At 58.4% G+C, this 20,301-nt stretch overlaps 1 protein-coding gene across 4 annotated transcripts; it reads left to right on the top strand.

The window, feature by feature from the left end:
• The first annotated feature begins 68 nt into the window (after positions 1 to 68).
• On the top strand, positions 69 to 18,511 carry PLCD3 (phospholipase C delta 3). Of its 4 annotated transcripts, none has more exons than XR_009698639.1 (15): positions 69 to 501; positions 9,709 to 9,870; positions 9,969 to 10,197; positions 10,549 to 10,678; positions 11,539 to 11,767; positions 12,226 to 12,427; positions 12,599 to 12,743; positions 13,573 to 13,725; positions 14,868 to 15,011; positions 15,154 to 15,298; positions 16,139 to 16,255; positions 16,901 to 17,067; positions 17,238 to 17,373; positions 17,487 to 17,613; positions 17,829 to 17,912. XR_009698639.1 is itself a non-coding variant. In XM_061177119.1 (15 exons), exons 1-15 carry the CDS (start codon positions 351 to 353, stop codon positions 17,915 to 17,917), a joined length of 2,349 nt encoding a protein of 782 aa, XP_061033102.1. In that variant the 5' UTR covers positions 69 to 350; the 3' UTR covers positions 17,918 to 18,511. The 4 variants fall into 4 exon arrangements, 3 of the variants coding, with proteins under 3 accessions (XP_061033102.1, XP_061033103.1, XP_061033104.1); XM_061177119.1 differs by having other exon boundaries at positions 17,464 to 17,613; positions 17,829 to 18,511; XM_061177120.1 differs by having other exon boundaries at positions 14,871 to 15,011; positions 17,464 to 17,613; positions 17,829 to 18,511.
• The last annotated feature ends 1,790 nt before the right edge of the window (positions 18,512 to 20,301 follow it).

Consider the following 20,301-nt stretch of genomic DNA (forward strand, 5'->3'; position numbering starts at 1 on the left):
TAGGGCCGGGATCCCAGGACTGCTCGGAGAGTGGGGAGGCGGACCCAGGAGCAGGGGCCTAAAGCGGAGACTCGGGGGCGCGGGTCGGGCCCCCTCCCCACACTTTCTCTAGGGCACAGTTCCCCGCCTGGGGTCACCGCCCCCTTCACCGCCCCCTCGCACCTCCCCACGCCATCCTTGGCCCCGCCCTCTCCCTCCAGGTCCCTCCTTCCCTGAACCTCGTCCCTCCCTCTCTCCCTGCTCGCGACACCTCCTCCTCCCGACTCCCTCCCGGCGCCGCTAAGTTTCTTCGCTCGACACCGCGCACAGACCCCGGGCCCGGGCCCGGCCCCGGCCCCGGCCCCGCGACCATGCTGTGCGGCCGCTGGAGGAGCCGCCACCGGCGGCACGAGGAGCCCCCGGTGCCGGCCCAGGTCGCAGCGCCCGTCGCGCTCCCGTCCCCGCCCGCACCCCAGGACGGCGGCAACAAGAGGCCCGGGCTGCGGGCGCTGAAGAAGATGGGTCAGTGAGCGGCTGGGGCGGCTCGGGGTGGGCGCGGACGGGCCCCGGCGGCGCAGCCTGGGAGGGTCGGGGTGTTCCGGCGAGCCGTTGGTGGGCTTCCCAATGGGGCTGTGGGGAGTCGGCTAGGGATGGAAGGCCAGCACCGTTCCAGCGGGGGAGGGGAGGTCGCACCTGGGGTCACCCGAGGTCCTGGGGTCCGAGCGAGGCTCGCAGGATGGCTTTTGTTTTCCACCAGGAGGCGCCCTACCTTCGGGTCAGAAAGCCAGAGTTGCCTTCTCAGATTTGAGGGAAGTCAGTGGGGGAAAGGAAAGTAACTGTGGTTTATCAAGCATCTCCCAGACACTGGCCAGCACTGGGTGGTTACGGATGTGGTGCCCTTCAATCTTCTTCACGTTCCTGAGAGGCAGGTGGTATAATCCCCATTTCACAGATGAGGAAACTGACTCAGAGAAAGGAATTTGTCTATGACCACACAGCTAATAGAGGGCAAAAGTTGGTATGTACCCCACACTGCCCCTGGCCCCCTCTCAGAACCAGGGCAAAGTGGGACTGACTGGGGGGCTGAGGGCTTGAACGAGGGGGTTTATGTGTGAGAGTATTTTATACAATGTAAAATACTGTAAAACTGAAGTGGTGTAGTAGAACTGTGGTCGGTAGCATAGTTAATGAGGTGGGGCTGAGGCAACAGAGGGCAGGGCTGCCCGAAGACCTGTGTGAATCTTGGAGCAAAATTCAGAGGTCCCGATAGCCGGTCTTACCTTCTCTTTACCACTGTCCTCCACCCCTTGTTCTTTTTTTCTTTTTTAAGATTTTTATTTATTTTATTTATTTATTTTTGGCTGCATTGGGTCTTCGTTGCTGTGCACAGGCTTTCTCTAGTTGTGGCGAGGGGGGCTTCTCTTTGTTGAGGTGCACGGGCTTCTCATTGTAGTGGCTCCTCTTGTTGCGGAGCATGGGCTCCAGGCGCGGGGGCTTCAGTAGTTGTGGCATGTGGGCTCAGTAGTTGTGGCTCGTGGGCTCTAGAGTGCAGGCTCAGTAGTTGTAGTGCACGGGTCCGCAGCATGAGGGATTTTCCCGGACCAGGGCTCGAACCCGTGTCCCCGGCATCAGCAGGCGGATTCTCAACCACCACGCCACCAGGGAAGCCCCACCCCCCGTTCTTACTTCTACCTCCTCTCATTCATTTGACCTGAATTTATTGAGTGCTGTGTTCTGAGCACCGTGCCTGGCACTCTCCTTATGGAGACAGAAGACGTGGTCTCTGCCCTACCCTTTATCAATCACACATACATTCCACAAACATTTATTGAGTGCCTATAGTATGCTCTGCCCTGGGGATTCAGCAACGAACAAGGCAGGCACGGTCCTGGCCCTCAGAGAGCTGAAGTACCAGCAAGGATGTCAGACAATGAAGCAAAGAAACAAGGCTATGAAGGAAGGACCAAGATGCTAGCGAGCCCTGGCTGCACCCTGGAGCTGGAGGGAGACTAGAGTGAGGCAAAAGGGGAGAGGCAGGTGGAGGCTGGGTCCTCAAGGCCCCTACTTATAAGGTTATGGACTTTCTCTAGAGGGCAACAGGAGCCCGGGAAAGGTCTCAGGCCGGAGGAGAGAGGCAGGAATTGTGTTGAGTAGGGGTGGGTTGGACGAAGGCAGGCGTGAAACAAGGAGACCCACAGGAGGGAGGTTGAGGAGTCAGCTGGGCAAGCTGTGTGTGTGCGGGGGGGACGGGGAGCTCAGAAGTGGGTCGGTACAGCCGAGATGGATTCCAGAACTACAGGGAGATGGACTGGGCTGGACTTTGCAGTTGGTGGGCTCTGGAAGGTGTCTCTAATGGGTGGTGGCGTCATCATCCTGTGGTCTAAGGGGCAGTGGTGGTTTGGGGAGAGGTCGATGGCCATGGGGAGTTGAGGTGCCGCTGAGATAGTCAAGGGCTGGTGTTGGGCCAGAGAAGCAGTCCCAGGAGTCAGCTGCCTGTGGGGGTTATGGGTACCATGGGAGGGCTGAGGTGATGCTCCTGCACACCTGCCTGCCTCCTCATTCCATACACTTTTGCTAAGCCCCGTCCGCATGCCAGGGCGCAGTGTCAGGGCTGGGACTACGGAGATGGAGAACACAGCACCTTGCCCTGGGGGAATGAACAGTCTAGTGCCAGGAGCCACTTGTAGACAAATAATTACAGCTGAGCCCAAGACTCATTACCCTTTGGTTGAGTAACGCTGAACGGGAGCTCCGGGCACCCTGTGACAGTGACACTCTTGGGAACTATGTGGGTGTCAGAATGCCATCTGGGCCACCCTCCCTCCCCCCTGACTGCTGCACCGTCCTGTTGAGTGACTGCCTTCCGACAGAGGAATGTCAAGTCTGTGGGGAATGACTCTTCCCCAGGCCTGACTGAGTCCAGGAACAGGGTGGAGGCGAAACCCAGGTGTCCTGGGGCCCAACTGCCCTGGCCATAAAGGCCAAGTCCTAGGTCTACCACCGAGGTAGCTTCCACGATGACCCCTGCAGCTGCTGCCTCTCCTGAAATGACCCTCAGGGCTGTGTCTTGTCACCACCTTCGCCAAACCCCTTAGTCTAACAGAGGACAGATTTTCTTTCTGATCAGGTCAAGAGTGGCAGGGAGTGGCTCAGAGTCAAAGGCGAAGAGGGGCCCAAGGAAAAGAAAGGGGGGCCATACTGGGGGAAACCGAGATGAGGGGGGACGGACAGCAGCCCCCGCGTTGAGTGGGAGTGATTTGTGGAGCCTAGGGTCCACTCCGCTCCCATCCCCTGCCCCCAGGCTGGGCTGCTGGCCTGGTCTGCACCAGGGAAGCCAGGGAACAGTTGAAGAGGCAGAAGAGGAGCCCAGGGAGCACCGGGGCAGGGCTGAGCTTGCAGTAGCCCAGATCCCACTTAATCCTCGGTCACCCCAGGGGAAGGTGCTGTCACTGTCCTCACAGATGAGAAACTTGAGGTGGAGGGGGTGAAGTCACCGGCCCAAGGCCACGCGGCTAAGAGGCAGCGTCTGTCTGCCACCAAAGCCATCGTTTTCAATGAGGGCTCTTTATTTCTGGAATTAATGAATACTAATTAACACCTTTATAACACTGTGCGAGCGCTTTTGTCGTATTAGCTCATTTAATGTCACAACCTTATGAGGTAGGTGGGACCATTAGCCTCATTTTACAAGTGAGGAAACTGAGGTTCAGCGAGGTTCAGTAACTTGCCCCGGATTCCAAGCTGGGAAGTAGCTAAGAGAGGATTCGAACCCAGGAAGTCTGGCCCAGAGTCCAAGCTCCTAACACAATGAATGAATGAATGAGTGATTTAAGCCTGGTGGGAAGGGGCCTGCTACACCCCTCCCCCATAGTGGCTCTGCCAGCTGCCAGGGGTGTCCTCATAGGGCTGCCAAAAAAAATATCAGTATGTCCCAAATTATGTAAATATTTGATACTAAAATATTATTTGTTGTTCATCTGAAATTCACATTTAACTGGGCATCCTGAATTTTGTCTGGCAGCCCTGTCTCCCCAGAGCCTGGAACTGCCCCTGTGCCCCTGATGCTCCACCCGGCCCCTAATCCTCCCTGTGAGCAGAGTACTAAGTGGGCAGAATCTGTTCCCTTCCCTCCCCGGTCGGCACACACCACCAAGTGCCACAGGGAAAGTGGGCTCTCCCGATGGCCTGCCCAGGGCATCTCCTGCAAGGTGAGTGGGGCTGCCAGGGGCAAGGTTGGCAGGTGGGGCAGTCTTCAGAGCAGCCCCCGGTCTGGGTAGGTGCCTGGCCTGGGTGGTGGGAGGGGTGGGCAGCCCTCCTGGTCACGCCGGTGTGTGCCAGGCAGGGCTGGGGGGCTGGCTCTGTCCTGCATCCTGGCCCCCCTCACCTCTCCTCCTTCCTCAGCTCTGAGGAGCCCCGCTCCATGATCTCAGCCCCCAAACAGGCTTCACGCCTGGTCTGGTCCTGCAGAGAAGAGTGCTACCACCTTTATCGCACTATGTCCACCCGGAGCGGGGGAAGCACCGCCTGCCTTTCTTGACTTTGTTGACGCTTCAAGGAATGTTATGGATTCTGGCACTGAGCTCCGCTAGGCTCTAGCCTTGGGTGTGGCAGCCAGCCAGGGCGAGGGGGACACGTTTGGTACCCGAGGTGCTGGAGCTACCTGCTGGCTTGAGGATTCCGGTGGGAAGGTGTTTGAGAGCCCTCGCCGTTGCCTGTCCCCTCCCAGAGCCTCTTGGCCTCAGTCACCGGGGAAAAGCTGCTCTTCCTCCCCTCCCCCGTTGGCATGACGCTGTCGGCTGTCGGCTGTCGCTGTTCCCTGCATGTCTCACATTCCTGCTGGAGTCCCGTGGGCCCTTCCTGAGTGTGCACTGGCACACACACACACACACACACACACCTTAGTTTCCACACCAGGCTGACCACCTCCCACCCACCAACCACACACACACACACACACACACACCCCAATATGCACACACCACCCTACACACACCTTCACTCCTTACACACCCTGCTCTCTGCATACACGCCCCGTGACCACACAGCACTCCCACCCCTGCCACCAGCCCACTCGGGCCTCTGCCCACGCCCTACACGGCCCCTGCATCCACCCCTGCCTTGGGCCACCCACACTGTTTTCAGCATACACAGCTAGTCCTCTCTGATCATCAGTGGCCCATCTGTGAGAAAGGTGGGATTGAAGGGCCAGGGATAAACTTGGCCTCCCCACAGCCCCTTCCAGCTCTGCCAGTGGGGCAGATTCCTGCCCCCAACCTTGGCCCCAGACCACACACAGCCCAAACCGCCCAGGCTGCAGGTGGTCACTGGGAAACTGTGGGGCTGCCCGTTCCTCACCACCTCCCGGCCCCTCTCTGGGGGCTGAGATAAGCAGCTCAGGGAAGGTGTCTGGGCCCCAGCTGATGACACGGAGCTGGGCTGGGCGGGAGAGGGGCCCAGCTGGAAGCCGTGAGAATGAGGAGCAGGAATGGAGCAGAATACCCGGGTCCCTCTTCCCTCCCGGGCACTGCCTCGGTTTCCTTCTTTGTTATCATTTACTGTGAGCCCCCTGTGGGCGGGCCTCAGACAGACAGCCCTGTGTGCTCCTTCAGTCACACAGAGCCCTTTGGGTGAGGTCCCCCAACTCTCAACGCACTCCAGCTGCCCTGTGACCCTGGACAAGTTCGTTAGCTGCTCTGTGCCTCTTTAACAGCTTTATTGAGAATTAATTCACATTCCATACCATTCAGCCATTTAAAGTGTACAGTGGTTTCTGGCATATTGCATTATTATTATTTTTTGGCTGTGCTGTGTGGCATGCAGGATCTTAGTTCCTCCACCAGGGATCGAACCTGTGCCTCCTGCATTGAAAGCGCGGAGTCTTAACCACTGGACCGCCAGCGAAGTCCCTTAATTTTTAAAAATTGTGGTAAAATATATATAACATAAAATTGGCCATGTACACCATTCTGAAGTGGGTAATTCAGTGGCATTAATTACATTCACAATGTTGTGCTATTTCTAAAACTTTTCCATCACCCTAAACAGGAACTCTGTAACCATTAGGACATAATTCACCATTCTTCCCTTTCCCCAGCCCCTGGTAACCTCTAATTTACTTTCTGTCTCTGAATTTTTTAAAATTGAGGTATAAGTGATATAAAATCTGTTTCTATGAATTTGACTGTTCTAGGTACCTCATGTAAATGGAATCGTACATCATTTGTCCTTTTGGGTCTGGCTTATTTCCCTTAGCATAATGTTTTCAAGGTTCATCCATGTTGTAGCAGAGATCAGATTTCACTCCTCTTTATGGCTGAATAATTATCCCACTGTATGCGTAGACCACATTTTGCTTATTCATTCATTTGTTGATGGACGCTTGGGTTGTTTCCACCTTTTGGTACTGTCTGTCCTCATTTTTACTACTGTTATTTCGTGATTGTTCCCCCACCTGCTCGGTTGAGGTGGCCATGGTGCTGGCCCAGCCCAGCTCCAGGTTCAAGGCAGAGATGGATAGATAGAGAATCCATGGAAACCACAGGAGGCAGGCGGCTTGCACTCCTGCTCCAAGCAGGTAGGAATGAGGTCGAGGAAACATCTGTGGGTTTGGATCTGGCAAGACCGATAAATGTTTACTGGGTGGCTAGGCAGAGGACCAGGCCCCTCTCAGCATCACTGCCCAGGGCCTGGGCCTGCCTCCTGACCTCACGCCCTTACCTCCCTTGGTCCTGCCCCTCCCATCTGACAGATCAGCCCCCTCACTACCCCAGGGTTCAGAAGCTCAAGCAATGGAGAAATAGAGGCACCCACCCAGGGACTCAGCACCTGGCCCAGCCTGGCACTTCACCCTCATTCTGTGTGGCTTTTCCTCTGGCAGTGTGGTTGGAGGACAGTGTGGTCCAAGGGGCAGTGTGATCCGGGGGCCTGTGCTGGTTGGGTGGGCAGAATGGAATGTCACCCCTTCCCCCAGCAGGCTCCTGGGGAGCTGGGGGTGAGGGCCAGGAGTAGGGGCCTCTCCTCAACGTGGGAACCTGTCCCAGTGGGGGGCTGGTCGGGAGCTCAGGCTGCCTTTCTCCATGTCCTGTTTGCAGCAGACTCTGGACAAAAGAGGCCCTCAGTGACTCACCTCCATTTCCAGCCTTAGTCATTCACCAACCCCCCTCCTCCCCATCCTCCCCACCTCTGGCCTTGGCATCACCGGGCTGGCCCAGTCAGGGGAGGTGGCTCCAGCTGCAGAGCCTGGTTGTCATGGGAATGAGGAGTCCCCTTTCCCATAGCTGAGGAGGTGGTGGAGGGGTGGGCTCAGCCCTGGTGGCACTGCAGGTTCCCCTGAATGCCCTGCCCCCCACTCTGTTGTTCCTCAGGATGAGAGAATGCAGAGGTTGCCTGGATGTGGGGATAGGGGCCTGAGGGTCTGGTGAGTCTCTTGGCCTGGCACATGCCAAGTTCCAGCTCTTTACCTGGAAGAAGGAGGGTTCCACCTCCCCTTCCTAGCTAGGTGGCACTGAGTGGGCATTGACCCTTCCAGAAGGCCACAGTCTAAACCCTGAGAGACCCCTTGGAGCCATTAAGGTCACAAATTGGCCCCAAGGGGGACCATAGCCTCTTAAGGATGGCAGGTTTCTCCTCCTGCCCCTGAGTCCATGATTCTCCATCATAGTCACTCTCAAAGTCATAAGGTAGGTTTTTAAACATACAGATGCCCAACCCCCAACCTGTACCTGCTGGACGAGAATCTCTGGGTCATGGGTTTTGCAACCTCCACCAGGTGATTCTGATGCACAGCCGGAGTTGAGAAACCCTGACCCACAAGGCTGCTGCCCTGACATCTGGACAGATGGCTCAGGGCTGGGGCTAGAATGTACTTAGTCCCCAGCTGTCTGTCCATCTGCCTCCCCTTTCAGAAAACACTGGCTGCAAGCCTGGCTCTGGGACAAGCACTGAGGTGAGGATATCCCAGTGCTTGGGCTTATTAAGGTCCACTGAAATTACAGTTTAGGTGGGGTGATTTAATTAAAGTAAAAAGTGTTGCTGGTGGTCAGGGAAGGAGAACTCCTATTTGAAGACAAATCAGGAAAGACTTCCTGGAGGAGGTGGTCCTTGAAGGACTCCGGTGTGAGGAAGAGACGGGAGAAGGATCCTACAAAGGCTCCTGGAGAGAGTGAGAGGAAGGCCCAGGAATTTAGACTTGATTCCTCAGGTCAGGGTTTGCAGCTGGGCAAGCAGGGTCCTTGGGGCCACAAAGCCTAAAGCCAAACCCAGTATTGGGAGCTTGTTAAAATAAAGGGAGGAAGAGAGGCCCACTGTCCTGTTTCCTTTGGCCCACACAGTGGTGTTTTGGGGTTTTTTGTTTCAATTTGATTTAATTGCCAACATTGAAAAATCTGGAGGTGTCACATATAAATCCAGATTCGGTTCTCTGGGAACTCTGGGCCTTCATCCACTCCTGGCTGCCTCCATCCTTCCAAAAGGTGTGGACCCTACATTTTGTCTGGTTCCCACACGTTCTATTGTCCCATGGCTCATAAACCTTTGGTTTTGACCCCTGCTGAGGCAGATCTGAGCAGGGTGTGGCCCTACCAGGATGGGCAGCATCTTGACTGAATTTTGGATTTTGTAGCAGCTACTATTGTGGTCTCCATTTTACGAACGGTGAACATGAGGCTTAGAGCAGTCGCAGGGTAGTGCCACCAAGGCCGTGTAACTGGGAAGTGACAGAGCTGGTATTTGACTCCTCGGACCCTGCTCTTTCCTAGGTCCTCAAGCCCAGGGTGGTTGCAGGGAGCTGGGGAGGGAGGAGGGTAGAAGGAGCAGAGGGGTCAGTGTAGTGGCCACGGGCGAAGGTGCTGGAGCCTGACCTCCAGGGTTTGAAGCCTGCTTCTGCCACTCCCCAGCCATGGAATTCTGGCAAGTTGCTGAAGCATCTCTGCACTTGTTTTCTCGTGTGTTAATACATGAGTGGGGTCTGGCATGTAGTAGGTACTTTGTAAGCATTTTGTCTTATTAAGAAAGATGGACACTGTGACCGGAGAGCACATGTGGGCTCAGGGGTTACACGGGGTTGTGACAGTGGCTGGGCAAGGGGGATACCAAGTGTCACAGGAGATCATGCTTTCAGCTGGGCCCCACCAGGGCATCTGGAGATCAGCCCCAGGCTGGCCAAGGCAGGACTGGGCCTGGCATGCTTGGTCTGAGACCCTGGAGCCAGAGTGACCTCTGCTGTCCTCCCTTGTCTTCAGGAAAGCAGAGATGAGGAGCTTGGGTTGCAGCAAGAAAGATTTAGGTTAGATAGTGAGATTACCCTCTTGATGGTCAGGTTTTCGTGTCAAGGGAAAAGGCTATTGATGGCAGATTCTAGGCTTGAAGGCTGGAGGCCGTGATGGAGGGGAGTGGCAGAAAGAGTGACCTTTAGCGAGGCCTGAGTCCCAGGCGCTGCCTTGAGCTCTGCTCTGAGGGCCTCCAGAGGAGGCTGCTTGACAGGGAGGAGGGCAGGCCTGTTACTGGCACCCCTCCCAGGGGGGCCTGGGTGGGACACACCAAGCACAGGCCTTGGGGCCAAAAACCCTATAGCCAAAGCCAGTATTGGGGCCTGTTACAGGGAGAGGAAGAGCTGCCTGGGAGAGTTTGCAGAGGCTTGGGCAGGGAGGCCGCACCTCCCTGCTGGGAGAAGGGTGGCGGGAACCTGCAGGCAGGGCCGGCCAGGATGCCCATGGCCTCCCGCCCCCGCAGGCCTGACGGAGGACGAGGACGTGCGCGCCATGCTGCGGGGCTCCCGGCTCTGCAAGATCCGCTCGCGGACATGGAAAAAGGAGCGGCTGTACCGGCTGCAGGAGGACTGCCTGAGCGTGTGGTTCCAGCGGCGCATCCCACGCGCGCCTTCGCAGCACATCTGTGAGCCGGGACCTGGGCGGGCGTGGGCAGGCGGGGGACAGTGGAGGCCCGGCCCCGCCGCCCTGACCCGGCCGCGCGCGTCCCGTCCCTCTCCGCAGTCTTCGTGCAGCATATCGAGGCCGTCCGCGAGGGCCACCAGTCCGAGGGCCTGCGGCGCTTCGGGGGCGCCTTCGAGCCGGCGCGCTGCCTAACCATCGCCTTCAAGGGGCGTCGCAAGAACTTGGACCTGGTGGCGCCCACGGCCGAGGAGGCGCAGCGCTGGGTGCGCGGTCTGGCCAAGCTGCGCGCGCGCCTCGATGCCATGAGCCAGCGCGAGCGCCTCGACCAATATCCTCCCGGGGAGGGCAGCGGACTGCGCGGGGAGGGGGGCCGGCCCTGTGCCGGGAGGATCGTCAGGCCCAGGGGAGGCGTGGCTCCGCCCTTAGGGACCCGCGGTTTGAGATAGAGCCCCTTGTCTTCAGAACTGAGGGTGGTGACGGGGCATCCTGTCTCTGGGGAGCCCGGTCCCGTGGAGGACGTGCGGCTGGGGCACTCAGGGGGTCCACAGGCTGAGGGGAAAGCACAGCCCCCAAACCCGGGAGCCCCCAGGGCAGGGGTGAGGGTATGCCATACCTGTCAGTTACCTGTCAGCAGGGGGCTGGGCCCAGCCTGTTTCTAGTATTTCCTGAGCACCCACACCTGGATCCACTTCTATCTGCATCGAGCAGACTCCAACCAGGACAGTAAGATGAGCTTCAAGGAGATCAAGAACCTGCTCCGCATGGTCAACGTGGACATGAACGACATGTACGCCTACCGCCTCTTCAAGGTGGGCATCTGCCACCATTCTGACCTCTGCTCTCTGCCTTCCCCCAGCCATCTGAGTCATCAGTTCCCTCCCCCCTTCCCACCCCCCAGCTTTTGTGGTGAGTGGCCTCTCTCTGCAGAAAGGCCACATCTGGGCCTAGGTACACTTTCATCCCAGTGAAGCCACTGGGCCAGGATGGGAGTGCTGGCCCAGAGCTCCTTTCCTCACCCTCAGGCAGAGCCCAGGTAGGGAAGACCTCGGGCTCATGGGTACACACAGGAGCGCACCCCCCTCCACTGTGGCATGTGTGGCACCTCCACACGTGACCATGTACACCCCACATGTGGGAGCACAGACAGGGGCCCACAGAGGTGGGCTCTGCATCCGTGGCCCAGTTGGATCAAGTGGAGACACCTGTGTGGATGTTGACTGTGACTCCAAAAGACAGGAGGGCATGGCACCTGTGCACCTGGGCCGATAGCGCCACGTGAATTCTGTTATGTGTTGCTCATTGACCCTGGGTGTGAACGTGTGAGGGTGAGAACGGTAGCGTATACACACGGTAAGGGGGCATTTTGGCACCGGGCCTCAGCCCTGCCCAGGGCTCACAGTTTTTCCTCCCACATCTTGATTCTTGGAGTAGGTCATGGGGCAGAGGAACAGGCAATGAACCCAAGAGTCCTTTCTTAGAATCCCAGCCCTGCGATTTAGCAGCTGTGTGAGTTTGAGTGAGACCGGAGCCTGGCTAGCTTTCAGTTTCTCCACCTGTGAAACTGCGGACAACGCCTCCTTCCCAGACGTGGTGGATGACGGGTGTGTCAGCGCAGGCCAGCTCTCCCAGGGTGTCCTCCTTCTCTGAATCTCTCCCTCCTGCTCTCCAGGAGTGTGACCGCTCCAACAACGAGTGGCTGGAGGAGCCTGAGATCGAGGAGTTTCTGCGACGGCTGCTGAAACGCCCCGAGCTGGAGGAGATCTTCCATCGGTACTCGGGCGAGGACCGGGTGTTGAGCACCCCCGAGCTGCTGGAGTTCCTGGAGGACCAGGGTGAGGATGGCGCCACGCTGGCCCACGCCCGGCAGCTCATCCACACCTATGAGCTCAACGAGACAGGTGAGGGGTCTGACAGATGGGGCTGGGGCCAACATGGCCCAGGGCTCGGCATCTGACAGGTCCGGGTTCCCAGCTAAGTGGGCTCTGCTATTACAGGCTGTGGACACCATCTTGGGCAGGTTACCTTGCCTCTCTGAGACTCAGCTGCCACATCTGTAAAATGGCATAGTAATGTACCATCCTCACAGGGTTGGGTTGAAATTAAATGGCATAACTTGGGAGTCCCCTGGTGGCCTACTGGTTAGGATTCCAGCTTTTCACTGTCGTGGCCCGGGTTCAATCCCCGGTCGGGAAACAGATCCCGCAAGCTGCGAGGCGTGGCCAAAAAAAAAAAAGGCATAACTTATGTAGAGTCCAGTCAGGAGACAGGTGCTCACTATTACTAAGTTGAGTGAGCTTTGAGGCATTTTAGGGCCAAAGGGGTCCCCCGTGATGCGCTCTTCTGCCCATTCCTTCAGCCAAGCAGCACGAACTGATGACTCTGGATGGCTTCATGATGTACCTGTTGTCGCCTGAGGGGGCTGCCCTGAACCCGGCCCACACGTGTGTGTTCCAGGACATGAACCAGCCCCTGGCCCACTACTTCATCTCCTCCTCCCACAATACCTACCTGACCGACTCTCAGATCGGTGGGCCCAGCAGCAGCGAGGCCTATGTTAGGTACCATAGTGGGGGGGATGGTGGGAGTGAACATGTCTGGGAGCCAGTTTGGGGATGGACATGGGGCTCAACTCCCGCCATGGGCTTCCTGGGGCCTACCTGGGGGCCTGTCCATTGCCCTGCTCTGTGCCACCCACATGACACCTTGCCCATCCATCCATCTGTCCGCAGAGCCTTTGCCCAGGGATGCCGCTGTGTGGAGCTTGACTGCTGGGAGGGGCCAGGAGGGGAGCCGGTCATCTACCATGGCCACACCCTCACCTCCAAGATCCTCTTCCGAGATGTGATCCAGGCAGTGCGTGACCACGCCTTCACGGTGAGCCCTGGGACCCCCACGCCCAGCCCCAGAGCCTTCCCCATGACATCAGCTGGTCTCGGTCCTTCCAAAAGAAACCCCTGGGACTTCCCTGGTGGTTCAGTGGTTAAGACTCTGTGCTTCCACTGCAGGGGGCACAGGTTCGATCCCTGGTCAGGGAACTAAGATCCTGCATGCTGCGGCGCGGCCAAAAAAACCCCAAAACAAAAAACCCCCCAAAACAAAAGAAACCCCTGCCCAGAGACTCACTTTCACCAAGTGCTGCTGGGACAACTGCCCAATGGGGTGGAATAAAGCTGGGTGAGAGGCTCCCTTCTCCCACCCTTATATTTAGTAAATGTATTAAAATAGTAAAATTTCCAGAAGAAAACCTTGTGGGTAGGGAAGGACATTTTAATCATGACTCGCAAAGAGAAAATCGTGAAAGAGAGGCTCAGTGTTGCACCTACATAAAATTGCAACTTCTGTCGAGCTATGCAAACCTTACCATCAACAAATGATGGGCTGGGACCAAAAGTGTGCAACCTAAACGACATGGTCAGTGTCATTAACAGATAAAGAGCATTTATAAAAGAAAAACATTCCTGCAGCCACCCTCAGCTCCCCAGACGGTCTACCCCTTCCCCGAGGCCCCAGATCTGACCTCTGCCCCTCCACGTACACACTGACCCCAGTGTGTCCCACACTCACTCAGTCTCCCCCAGAGTGGGTTCTCCAGAGCCCTGCCTTTGCCTGCCTGTCCTGAAAGGGGTGGGGGGGGCCGGGCATAGCAGGGGTCCTGGTGGGGGAGGGGTGAGTGACTCTGAGCTGCCGCCCCTCCCTCCCACAGCTGTCCCCGTACCCCGTCATCCTGTCCCTCGAGAACCACTGTGGGCTGGAGCAGCAGGCTGCCATGGCCCGTCACCTCCACACCATCCTAGGGGACATGCTGGTGACGCAGCTGCTGGACTCCCAGAACCCTGAAGAGCTGCCATCCCCAGAGGTGATGCTCCCGGACCCCCAGCCTGGGTGGGGGGACGGTCTGGCTCCGAGGTCCACCATCCACCTCCCTTGTTCAGGCCCCCTCCCCTCTCTCTGTCTTAACCTTCCTCCGCTTCTCCGTTCATCTGACATCTGCCACCCTGTGGTCTTGTCACTTGTCTGCCTTCCATTTTGACTAGACATACCCCACCCTCTCACCTGGCATCGAAGGCCCTCTACGACCTGGCCCTGACCTCCCCGCTCTGCCTCCTGCCCACGGAGTCCCTGCAGGCTCGGCCATTCCCATCTCAAAGGCCTTGGTTGACACTGTCTCCTCCACCTGAAGCTCCCTTCCTAGCCATCTGTGCTCGCCAAGCGCCACCTGCTTAAGAGCTCTAGCTCAGCGCAGAGGGCCTCTTCCTGTGGCCTTAACAACTTCCTCAGCTCTCTGGCCAGAAGTGGTCTTTCCTCCTTTCCTCCCAACCCCCAGAGCATTTTGTCTGCCCCTTCAGGACATTTATCCTTTTTAGGCTCTTTGAGAAAACTCTCCTCCTACTCCCAATCCCAAATTATGCAAGGAATGTAGATTCACCTTTGTGTGTGATTTGATTTTTTTATCAGTATGAAAATAACATACATATGGTAAAAGAAAAAAATGGAGCCGCAGAAAAGCATACACAATGAAAAATGGATTTTCCTCCACTCAGGCTCCCCCCTGTCCTATTTCTGAAGAAGTAATCATCTTCAACAGTGTCTTGTGAGTCCTTCCAGAACTTTCCTATGCATATATATAGCTATGTACATAGCTATCTTCTCCTTCAAATGGTACACAAAGAAGATCATGTGAACACATATTCTACATGCGCTTCTTTCACATGAGATCTTTTTTGAAGAGAGCACCTACTCTTTCAACCCTGAGCCGCCTCATGCATTTTATTGGCTGCTGTGTAGCATGCTGATGCTTAGAGGGACCCCATTAGCCAGTCCCCTGTGGATAGAGCTGTTTCCCTCATAGGTTTCTTCCTATTAGAAACATCACTCATCTCTGTCTCCTTCGCTGCTCGCCACCCTGGGCCAGCCCCTCACACAGTGGTGGCTGAATGATAGACTGACCGGCTGACATAGGGGCCAAAGGGCTTAATTGTTCCGTGTTGGTCTCTACAGCAGCTGAAAGGCCGGGTCCTGGTGAAGGGGAAGAAGCTGCCAGCTGCTCGGAATGAGGACGGTCGAGTTCTATCAGACCAGGAGGAGGACAACGAAGACGAGGACGAAGAAGAGGAGGCGGGGGCCGCAGAGCAGAGGCGGCGGGTGAGTGGGCCTGGCTGGGCCGGCCCGGGCTGGGCAGGGGCTTGATACCACTGTGGAGCTTGGGGGCAGGTGGCAGAGGGAAGGAAGGTGGGAGGACCAGGGGTCTGGAGTGGGCAGACCCCCGTTGAGGCTCGTCTCCCAGGCCAAGCAGATCTCCCCGGAGCTGTCGGCCCTGGCCGTGTACTGCTGTGCCACCCGCCTGCGGACCCTGCGCCCTGCCCTGCCCCAGCCCTGCCAGGTCAGCTCCCTCAGCGAGCGCAAGGCCAAGAAGCTCATCCGAGAGGCAGGTAGGAGCCAGGACGTCGGGCCTCTGGGGGACCTGCAGGCTCCTGGTGGGTGGTAGATGTTGAAGTTGATCTGGAAAGGAGTGCGAAAGGGCTTCGGGGGCAGTGAAAAGAGGGGCTCAGGGAATGAGTGCCCAGCACATGCCCAGCACCGGGCCAGGCGTACGTAGAGGGAAAAGGGCACAGGGAAGAGGGAGGCTGCTGTCTGCCTTCACCAGCTCACAGCCTAGCGGTGGGGCCAGACATAGATGGATAATTACTGTGCGGGGTGATCAGTCGGGCATGACAGGCATGACGGAGGCTGGGGAAGCCCAGCAGGAGGGGGTGAGATCAGAGAAGGGTTCCCGAGCAGGTGATGGCTGAGAAGACACCTGACCGAAGGATGAGGAGGAAGCAGCCAGGTGAAGAGGGGGAGGGGACTTCCAGACAGGAGGAGGAGGTTGCCCCAAGGCCCGGAGGCTTGAGGTACAGGAGGGGTTCCTGGAACCGGAGGCATGGCTGGAGGAGTGCTTGTGGGATGAGCCGTGAAAGACAGGGGATGCCAGCCTGGGGCCAGGTGCTCCACCCACGGAGTCGGAACGTGGGGACTTGGGGGGGGAGGCAGTGCCAGGCGGCGGGAGCGGGGGGGGTCCCTGCCCCTCTCTGGACTTCAGCAGCCTCCTTGTGAGGACCCCCGTCCCCTCATCAGAGAGAACAAGGAGCGGGGGCAGGGGAGCTGGGGATGGGAGTTCAGCCTCTGTTCCCAGCTTGTCTCTGGAGGTGGGGGAGGGGAGGTGACAGGCCCTGGCACCCGGTGAGCCACAGCCCAGGGGCTGTCACAGTCCTGCCCCAACTCTCCCTCAGGGAACAGCTTCATCAGGCACAATGCCTGCCAACTGACCCGTGTCTACCCACTGGGGCTGCGGATGAACTCCGCCAACTACAACCCCCAGGAGATGTGGAACTCGGGCTGTCAGCTGGGTGAGTGGGAGCAGCAGGAGAGGGGGTGGGCAGGGGGCCACGGAGGCCCCGGCGGTGATGAGGCCACACAGCTTTCCAGAAGGTGGAAAAATGAGTCTTGTTGATGCCAATTATTAAAAGACTGATCAACAAGGAAGGTGGGGAAACACAAAGCAGGCTCGTTTGTGTAAACGAGCCAGTGTACAATCTCAAAACTTTTTATGAAGGTGGAAATTAAAAACCTCCACTCCCACGTGCCCCTCACATACACACACACACCCCGGCAGTCCCCACTAAGTCAACGCTGACGAGCGTGTGCTCTGGAGGGACGCTGAGCAGCGCCAAAGGAGAGGAGCCTGGTCCCCTTGGGGGCAGGTAGGGCAGCATCTGGCTTCCTTGGATCCTGGCTCTGGCCCGGCCCCAGGCCCAGCCCCACCCTCCAGTTCCAGCCGCGGAGGCTGGGTTCCCTGGCTGCCGTGAAACCCCCCAGCCGTGGTAGGGGTGGGATAGCATTACCCAGGCAGTGGGACCCTGAGCCCTCTCTAGAGAGAGCTGAGTCCTTGCCCCATGAGGTGTGTCTGGCGGGGAGGGCAGTGAGACTCCTGAAACTGAGCAGTGAAGAGAGGGCCACTAAGAGCCCCTGCCCTGCCCCCGCTGTGTCCACAGTGGCCCTGAACTTCCAGACGCCAGGTTATGAGATGGACCTCAATGCCGGGCGCTTCCTTATCAATGGGCAGTGCGGCTATGTCCTGAAACCTGCCTGTCTGCGGCAGCCTGACACAACCTTTGACCCTGAGTGTCCTGGACCCCCCAGAACGACCTTCACCATCCAGGTCAGCAGCCTGGACCACACCCTGCCTGGGGTCCCTGTCTGCGGGGTGCCAGCCTGAGGCTAGCAGAGGCCTGGGGACAGCTTGAGTGAGGGCGGTCCACCTCCGAGTGCTGAGCGGGAGGGCTGGTGTGAGCCCCGCGGGCCAGGCTAGCTCCCCTTCCTCCCCCGCAGGTGCTGACTGCGCAGCAGCTGCCCAAGCTGAACGCCGAGAAGCCAAACTCCATCGTGGACCCGCTGGTGCGCATTGAGATCCACGGGGTGCCCGCAGACTGTGCTTGCAAGGAGACCAACTACGTGCTCAACAATGGTGGGGCCCCTGCTGGGGCGGGCTGGGGGCAGACAGAGGGGAGCGGGGCAGGTGCAGGGCGGGCTCTTGACGGACAGGCCTGCGCCCTAGGCTTCAACCCCCACTGGGGGCAGACCCTGCAGTTCCAGCTGCGGGCTCCGGAGCTGGTGCTGGTCCGGTTCGTGGTAGAAGATTATGACGCCACGTCCCCCAATGACTTTGTGGGCCAGTTTACACTGCCTCTCAGCAGCCTGAAGCAAGGTTGGTGGGGTTGATGGGGGTGGAAAGAGAAGGGGGGCTGGGCCTCCAAGACCCTGTTCACCCAGGCTGCCCACTCCCTCCAAGAGCCTGCCCTGAGCCGGCCCGAGCTGGGCCCAGCCTCCAGCCCCCAGGGCTGGGATGCGGTCTCTGCCCCACATGCCTGGCCCTGCGGTGCAGTGGGCAGAGAAGCTGACACTGGGCTCCCCTCCCGGCAGGATATCGCCACATCCACCTGCTTTCCAAGGACGGGGCCTCACTGTCACCAGCCACCCTCTTTGTCCACATCTGCATCCAGCGCTCCTGACGGCACAGCTGAGCCACCCTGGGTTCTGCAGGTGCCAGTCTGCATCCCTCAGCGGAGGCCCTCTCCTCCTCTGGAGTGGAGGGGTGACGGAGGGCCAGCCCCTCCAGCCTCCCACTTAGCCTGCCCGCCAGGCTCTGTTCTCAACTGGGTGCTGAGGGCCACCTCAGCCCCTCCTGAAGAACAGGCAGTTGATCTTTTCCCTGGGCCGTGAGATGCCTCCAGCTCCTCGGGTGCTCAGCCCACCTGGTCGTCGTGGCTTCTGAAGAGCCAGGCCTGTTGCTGCCAGGAGACTTGGGGAGCAGGACACGTGAGCCCTTGGCCACTCTCTGCCCCAACCCAGCCTCCTTCCCACAAGGAGTCCAGCCACCCCCTTGCCCCCTCCGCAGGCGTTAGCCACCCCCTAAGGCCCTCCTTCCCCCTCCAGGCTTTCTGGGCTCCTCCCTCCAGCTCTGGAACCTGAGCACCGCTCCCTTGTTAAAGCAAGCAGGGAGAGGGAGGCTCAGCCCTGGGGAAACGTAGGAGGAGATTTTTAACTTGTCTTAGAAGAGCCCTGGAGAGGACAGCAGAACAAAATAAAGAAGCAAGTTTATTTTACCATTGCCACCCCCTGAGCACCTCTGAGGCCACACCCACAGGCCTGTGAGGAGGGACGGGGCAGAGGGAGCGTCCCTTGGGCTTCTTGCTGCATCTGGGCTCCCTGTCTAAGACAGCCAGGGGTGCTGGAGGAGCTGCCGCAGCTCAAAATAGCCCTGACCCTTCCTCTTGGCTCAAAGCTGCTGCCAGCATCACAAGACTGTGAGGACAGCAGTTCACAAAGCCACCCCCACAGCACGTACACCAGGAGCCTTGGATGGGGAGGGGGCAGGTAGGTGGGCTTCTGCCAGAGCAGGATTGTTATGGCCCTCAAGGGGGCGGGGACAGGCCTCTGAGGGACTCCAGACAGAGTCCCTCTTTCCAGGCTCAGCTGGGTTCGAGGCCCCTGTCTGCTCAGTAGACGAATCCCAGAGACCTGGAGCTCTCCTTCCACCAGCCAACCAGCCTTCTAGACAAAGGCCTGGAAAGCAGCGGGCTGCCCCAGGCCCCCTAGAGATGCTGGGAGAGCGTGCCCAGACACCAGAAGACAGAATGCAGAGGAAACCTATCAGAAAGGTGACTTTCTGGGATTAAATGTGGAGCCCTGGCATCTGGGGTTCCCTCAAGCAACAGCACCAACACTGAACAAGGGCTGAGCTTGATGGCAGTTCCCAGAGGGTGGCCTGGGGCAGGGGCTGGGCTGGGCTGGGGCTGGAAGCTGCTCCCATAGAACCCAGGGGTGGGCTGTCTCCACCTTCCTGCCATGACCTGATGCAGGAAGTGACAGCCTCACCCTGCTCTCGGTTTACACTGAGAGGGGCATTTGGTTCTGATGAATTAGTGTGTCTGAAAGAAGACAATCAGACTCTGAAGGGGCCCAGATGCCCCCCTGTCCAGGAACCATGAAGGAAGGGGCTGGGCGGACTTGGTACACAGCACTCACGGCTCTGAGGAGAGGCAGGCGGCCAAACTGCAGCCGCATGGTGGGGGGCACGGTGAGGCCAGGTCCAGTGTTGGGGTATGAAGGGCAATTGAGAGTTGTCCGGTCCCCGCAGGGCCTGGGCTGGGGCTCCTGTCAGGTGAACACGGGCGCCCCGGCTGAGCCCCCCATCCTGCTTCTCGTCTCCGGTTTGGTGAAGCAGAGGAAGGGTTTACTGCTAGGAGAAGAGCCCGAAGGCTGGGAAGATGGCCTTCAAAGGGCGAGAGTCTTTAAGGCAAAAAAGCTGACAGGAACTGATTATGGGAGCTGGGGGCAAAGAAGAAACACAGCTCGTAATTCTGGAGACCCCTGGGTGGAGACCACCCACAGGGCTGTGTTCTCCCAGCCCAAACCTAAGACAGGAACGAAGGCCCGCTTTCAGGAGCTGGAGTCAGCTGGTCCGGGGCTGGGGAGAGACATTAGGTGGGGGTCTAGGAGGACCAGGAAAAGGCCTCATGGATGATCCCAGGGGCAGATCCTGTGTCCTCTCAGGGTGCTGCTCAGGGCCCAGGTTCCCTGGGAAGGGGCTGGGAGGCACCAGCCATGGGGGGAATGGATGAAAAGGTCCAGAGGAAGAGAAGAGGGGGTGGGCGGGGGGACACACACGACACACAGGGAAGTCTAGATGCGGTTTCTCAGGCCCTTCCTGGGAACCTTTCTCGTTCAGTGGGACCTGCCAGCCTGCAGAACTAAAAGCACCCCCGGTGTCTCAACAGAACCACCTGGCCCCTGGCCCGCAAGGGGAGGTGTGACATCTGGACAAGTGGGAGGGGCGGTGCCTGCGCCCCCCGTAAGAGGAGCCACGCTGCCCTGGACCGAGGGTGCTGGCGCA

This window comes from Eubalaena glacialis, chromosome 19 (assembly GCF_028564815.1).
Source record: "Eubalaena glacialis isolate mEubGla1 chromosome 19, mEubGla1.1.hap2.+ XY, whole genome shotgun sequence".
Lineage (NCBI taxonomy): Eukaryota > Metazoa > Chordata > Mammalia > Artiodactyla > Balaenidae > Eubalaena > Eubalaena glacialis.

Coding starts and splice junctions, on each gene's coding strand:
- PLCD3 (XM_061177119.1), top strand. CDS start 351: ATGCTGTGCGGCCGCTGGAGGAGCCGCCACCGGCGGCACGAGGAGCCC. Junction 12,428..12,598: donor AGCAGCGAGGCCTATGTTAG/GTACCATAGTGG, acceptor ATCTGTCCGCAG/AGCCTTTGCCCAGGGATGCC. Junction 17,374..17,463: donor CAACTACGTGCTCAACAATG/GTGGGGCCCCTG, acceptor CCTGCGCCCTAG/GCTTCAACCCCCACTGGGGG.